This window comes from Tympanuchus pallidicinctus, unplaced genomic scaffold (assembly GCF_026119805.1).
Source record: "Tympanuchus pallidicinctus isolate F22 unplaced genomic scaffold, pur_lepc_1.0 scaffold8, whole genome shotgun sequence".
In the NCBI taxonomy this organism is placed as follows: Eukaryota; Metazoa; Chordata; class Aves; order Galliformes; family Phasianidae; genus Tympanuchus; species Tympanuchus pallidicinctus.
This window is the reverse complement of record NW_026294802.1, coordinates 28,896,639-28,902,221: the sequence shown is the minus strand read 5'-3', so window position 1 is coordinate 28,902,221 and position 5,583 is coordinate 28,896,639. Positions and strand designations below refer to the sequence as shown.

Genomic DNA, 5,583 nt, shown 5'->3' with positions numbered 1-5,583 from the left:
AGGCGCGTGGCCACGTGTCGCGGGGCGGGGCTGGTCGCGGTCCGGCCGCTGCGCGCTGCAGCCGCTCGGGGCCGTGAGGGGCTGCCGCCCCACGGGGCGCGGCGTCCCGTCCCGTGCGGTGCGGTGCGGTGCGGTGCGGTGCGGTGCCGTACCGGCGGCATGGGCTGGGTGCCGGCGCAGGGGCGGCTGGCGGCGGGGCTGCTGGTGAACCTGGCCGCTTCCATCTGCATCGTCTTCTTGAACAAGTGGCTGTACGTGCGGCTGGGCTTCCCCAACCTCAGCCTGACGCTGGTGCACTTCGCCATTACCTGGCTCGGCCTCTACCTCTGCCAGGCGCTCGGCGCCTTCGCCCCCAAGAGCCTGCGGGCCGCCCAGGTGATGCCGCTGGCGCTCAGCTTCTGCGGCTTCGTCGTCTTCACCAACCTCTCGCTGCAGAGCAACACCATCGGCACCTATCAGCTGGCCAAGGCCATGACCACGCCGGTCATCGTGCTCATCCAGAGCCTGGCCTACGGCAAGAGCTTCCCGCTCCGCATCAAGCTCACCCTGGTGAGGGCGGGGGGGGGGTGGGGAGCGGGGGATGCGCGGGGCCGGGGCCGCGCCGAGCCAACGCCGCCGCCCCACGACGCCTCTCCGTCCCGCAGGTGCCCATCACGCTCGGCGTCTTCCTCAACTCCTACTACGATGTGAAGTTCAGCGCCCTCGGCACGGTGTTCGCCACGCTGGGCGTCCTGGTCACCTCTCTCTATCAAGTGGTCGGTACCGGCGGGGCCGGGGGGCGCGGGCGGGCTGCGCTGCGGGAGGGGCCGCGCCCCTCGGAGCGGAGCGGGCAGTGCCGCGCGGGGTGCCCGGCGGTCGGCTCTCGCTGCCGGCAGCTGCGGAGCGTCCTTGAGCTGCTGACGCTCCGTCAGCATCCTTCCGTGGTTCCCGCAGGGGCTGCGCTGGAGCTACGGAGATAGAGAAGGGTCGGGAGGGCGAGGCTGAGGTCCCTGTGTGTGCTTAGCGCCGAGCAGAGGAGCTGAGGGAGGCCTGGTGGCGGCTGCAGCTCCTCACAGGAGCGGAGGGGCAGCGCTGAGCTCTGCTCTGTGTGACAGCGACAGGGCCTGAGGGAACGACATGGAGCTGTGTCAGGGGAGGGAGCTGGGTTGGGGTTCTTCACCATAATGCGGTGGTGTGGCACGGGCTGCCCAGGGCAGTGGGCACGGCCCCGAGTGCTGGAGTTTTGATTTTGGATGTTCCCATGAGGAGCTGGACTCCTTACAGGGCCCTTCAGATTCAGGATTTTCTGTGATAATGCCCAGTGTAACCTTCTACTCAGTTGTGGTAGAAGAACACAGAGTGGCTCAGCCCTTTCTGCTGCTGTTTTTCAACACATCAGTCTGCCACAGTTCTAAAAGCAGCCCCCGTCCTGCTAAAGAGATGATGTCTCAACTTGAGCCCCTTTGATTGCAGTACGCACAGAGTGCTCTGGAATGTGAGATGACAGATAGTGGTGGTTTGTCCTGTTTGGGGCAGAATGGTAGAGATGCTGGAGAGTGGCTTCAGGTGGCTGGGGAAGTGATGGTACCTGAGGATTTATTTTTTTAATAGCAAATGTATATTGGAATTCGTGTTGCCAACAAATGAGATGTGAAAGGAGGAAAGGTCACCACGTTTGGTAGTCAAATATTTTAATATAGCTTTAGAAATATTCCTGGCAACAAACAGCGCCATTTTTGTCTTTGGAAGTAAATGTATCACTTTGGAAATGAGCATAAGTTGTGCTGTGTTCAAAGAGGCAGCAGTTTAGAAGGCAATAAACATGCAAGCATGTTTATATATCCAGAATGTAGTGTAGGAGGCAGCCCTTGCAGTACTGCAACTCTGCCCTGACCAAGGTGCCTCTTTCGTAGGCAGGATCTTGAATTTCCCATGAGTAAAGGGGAGCTAGTGTTTTCTTCCCAGCTCTGTTCCTTTTTCGTTATCCTGAAGTGTAACTCTTCCTGTCAGGAAGGAAGAGAAGGCTGAGGTGCCAGGCATTTGGCTTAGAGGGGTCTCACTGTGTTCCCTTTCATAGAATCACAGAATCGTTCAAGTTGGTAGGGACCCTTAAAGGTTATCTAGTCCAATTCTCCTGCACTGAACAGAGGCACCTACACCTAGACTAGGGTGCTCAGAGCCCCATCCTGTCTGAGCTTGTCTGAGTGTCTTCAGGGCTAGGTAGACTCAGAAGGCAAATTTCTTCTCACGTGGCTGTGCTCCATGTGCTTGTAGTCACAAAAGACAAATATCTGGTTTGGCAAAGGTGGATGGTAGCACTCACCAGTCTGTCTAAATGGTGTTGTCCGTGTGAGATGAGACACCCTCTGTGCTAGCAGGTGGTTTGCTTCTGCTCAAATTGTGGGTTGTTTTCCTGATGTTTAACAGCCTTCTCTTTTGGTCTTAGTGGGTCGGAGCAAAGCAGCATGAACTGCAGGTAAACTCCATGCAGTTGCTGTACTATCAGGCACCCATGTCCTTGGCCATGCTGCTGTTCATCATTCCCTTCTTTGAACCAGTCTTTGGAGAAGGGGGCATATTTGGGCCCTGGACGCTTTCTGCCGTGGTAAGGCTTTCATCCACTTTTGTCTGTACTGACACAAAATTGTTTTATTTTTGTTCTTGATGTGTTCCTCTTTCCTGATATGTTGTATCTGAAAGTAAAGGAACTACAGGTATCTAGAGGTGGTCAGAAGTATGTGGGGTTGCTGACTGTGTGCATTAATCCACAGATAATGGTACTGCTGTCTGGTGTGATAGCCTTTATGGTAAACTTGTCCATTTACTGGATCATTGGGAACACATCGCCTGTCACGTATCCTTTGTAACAGTAGTTGCCTTTCCTGTTTCCATATCAATTATGCTAGCATTCATTTGGATTGATTTACTGTGGGAAAACCGGCTTGTGACCTGCCTGCTTTCTCTTATATGATTAAGCTGGGAAAGCACATTCCTTTTTTTTTTAGCTTAATTCATAGAACTGTAGGATTGTTATGGTCGGAAAAGACCTCTAAGATCATCAAGTCCAATCATCAACCCATCACTACCATTCCCACTAAACCATGGCCCGAAGTGCCACCTCTAAATGTCTCTTTAACACCTCCAGGGATGGTGATCCTACATGAGTTGAATGTGATACACCTTTGTGTGCCCTGAGCACAACTAACCAAATTCCTAAACGTTCTCTGTTAACTGCAAATGCCAGTGTGATTTTGTGTAATCCTTAACAGGTGCTTAGATACAACATGTTCGGACACTTCAAGTTCTGCATCACCCTGCTGGGAGGGTGCCTCTTGTTTAAGGACCCCCTGTCTGTTAACCAAGGCCTTGGCATTCTGTGCACGTTGTTTGGCATCTTAGCCTACACGCACTTCAAGCTTAGCGAGCAGGAAAGCAGTAAGAGTAAATTGGTTCAGCGTCCATAAAGCAGGGCTTTCTGGGGCTTAGCAATGCTATGTTGTGAGGGACAACGAGTACTTAAATCTGCATTGATTCTAGAATGCACAGAATTGCCTCATTCATTTAGAACGGTGGCTTTAATTTTACTGCCAGGATGGTTATTCTGTAACTAAAGCAAACAAACTGAATGATGTGAAATGTCAGGGTTCTCCTATCTCACTCTGTCCGATCGTTTTCATTACATTTAAGTGGTAACTTAACAAAGAACCTGGCACGCTTCAAATTGCTGTGGAAATGTTACTGCGATCATTGTATTTTTTGCATACCAAATGAGATGGTGGTGGCTGCTGTTATGAGACAGAGAAGTAATGTCACATTTGCGATCATGCCTGTATTGTGATCTGAAGAAACTTGGAGGCACTGTAATGCGGATGTTCTGGCTCCTGGCGATGCTTCCTCCCTTTTGTTTGGTAGGTGACAGAGAGGAAATCTCCCACGTTTTGTTGTTGTAAAGAGGGCTCTGAGCTCATTCCTATTTCTTGTATGCTTGACTTGAATGCATTGACAAATGAGGGGAGACCTGGAAAACTTGAAGCCCCAGGCCAAGCTGTAGATAAACATGAAAAGAGATCTGAACAGCTATCTTCAGTTTTTCTTCTAAGCTGTCAGGGAGTCAGCTCATTCATTAGTGTTTTTAGAAAACCTGCTACTGCTTCACGACTTTCTCTTTGCCAAAACAAGGCTTGACGTGAGATGGCGAGCCTGCTAAAATCTCTGATTTCGTGGTGGTCGCCAAATGCTTTGCAGCACATACAGGTGAGCAGCCGTGCTCAGAATACCCGTGGAGGAACATGGAGAAGGGTCGCTGAGCGCGGCGAGATGCGGCCTGGGGATGCGGGCCCTGAAGCGCACTGATGCGGCTGGAGGGCGTGATTTGGGATTGGTGGCTGTGTGCTAATTCAGGAACGCTTTGCCAACGACTTTGTGCCAGTACCAAGCGCTGATATGACAGCATGGGAGGAAGAAGTTGAGTACTGTTCTATTTTAAATACGACATAAAAAATAAATGCGCTCAGTAAATCTGGTGAAAGCATATGTTCTCTAGATTTGCAAGGTTAGAATTGATTTGCAGTATCTTCTTACATTTTGGGCTTTATTTCGTCTTCATCTACCTCTAGCAGATTTAAAGAGGGGAATTACATGAACGCAAACAGGTACGGACGTTTACAACCGTGGACAAAAATACGTCGTTCCTAGGAGCTAGGTCTTTGTGTAAGAAACAACGTACATCTTCTGAAGAGTAGAAATTCCTTATTCTGTTACACAGTTCTCCACTTTAGAAAGAAATACTACTCTGTGTAACCTGAATTGCACTGCAACACTCCATAACATTTCAGAGTTAGATATACCTGGATAACTTTACACCTCTACTCTTTCTTAGACATTGTTCTGGTCCAAGGAAAAGTTTTTGTATACGTTTTTGTAATTCTATAAGTAGTTTTAAAATGGAGCCTTGACTGCTGAGAGAGGTGTTCAGGACAGTCTCTAGATGCACATCTTTCAGTAAGTGCTCTGAGAAAGCCATTTGCATTAATTTGTGCTGTGCACAAGTTCTTCTAAAATGTAGACAGGCCATAAAGATTCCTACAGTTTGGGGACGGCGACTGAATTAGAAGTCTGTATGACAGCAGCGTGTGAGATGGGACTGATGTACACATAAAGTGGCAGAATGAACAGAACAAAATGCCTGCCAAGACGAAAGACTGTAGGGACAGGAGCAGATCCACAGGAGAAAGCAAGGGGTATTGTGTAAAATGGAACTTTACTAATATGGACTGACTGTGGGACATGTCAGTGAAGTCAGTCACCTGTGTGACGTGATTGTTTCCGTATGTTCAGGAACTCTCCCGTGAGATGTACCTATTGTCCCTAACTAATAAAGTATCTTGAACTACTTTTGGCATATAATTCAAAATGTTAACTGTGGGAAGCTTGTGTAATTGCTGGGTAAGTGATCTCTTTATATGTATTGTTTCTTTGGATGCCATGTGTAAGGTGGAAATAAATTTTTTAATGCTTGACTGATCCCTGCATATTGAGGAGAACTGTCCTCGTTTTTCTCATCTCCTGCTTGAACAATCTGTGCTTTCAGAGTGTGTAAAACAA

The 5,583-nt window shown here is 49.6% G+C and overlaps 1 protein-coding gene across 1 annotated transcript; it reads left to right on the top strand.

The window, feature by feature from the left end:
- The first annotated feature begins 112 nt into the window (after nt 1–112).
- Nucleotides 113–5,510, top strand: SLC35E3 (solute carrier family 35 member E3). The gene is made up of 5 exons (XM_052669164.1): nt 113–549; nt 645–755; nt 2,426–2,584; nt 2,751–2,833; nt 3,257–5,510. Exons 1-5 carry the CDS (start codon nt 160–162, stop codon nt 3,441–3,443), a joined length of 930 nt encoding a protein of 309 aa, XP_052525124.1. The 5' UTR covers nt 113–159; the 3' UTR covers nt 3,444–5,510.
- The last annotated feature ends 73 nt before the right edge of the window (nt 5,511–5,583 follow it).

Coding starts and splice junctions, on each gene's coding strand:
- SLC35E3 (XM_052669164.1), top strand. CDS start 160: ATGGGCTGGGTGCCGGCGCAGGGGCGGCTGGCGGCGGGGCTGCTGGTG. Junction 550..644: donor TCCGCATCAAGCTCACCCTG/GTGAGGGCGGGG, acceptor TCCGTCCCGCAG/GTGCCCATCACGCTCGGCGT. Junction 756..2,425: donor TCACCTCTCTCTATCAAGTG/GTCGGTACCGGC, acceptor TTTTGGTCTTAG/TGGGTCGGAGCAAAGCAGCA.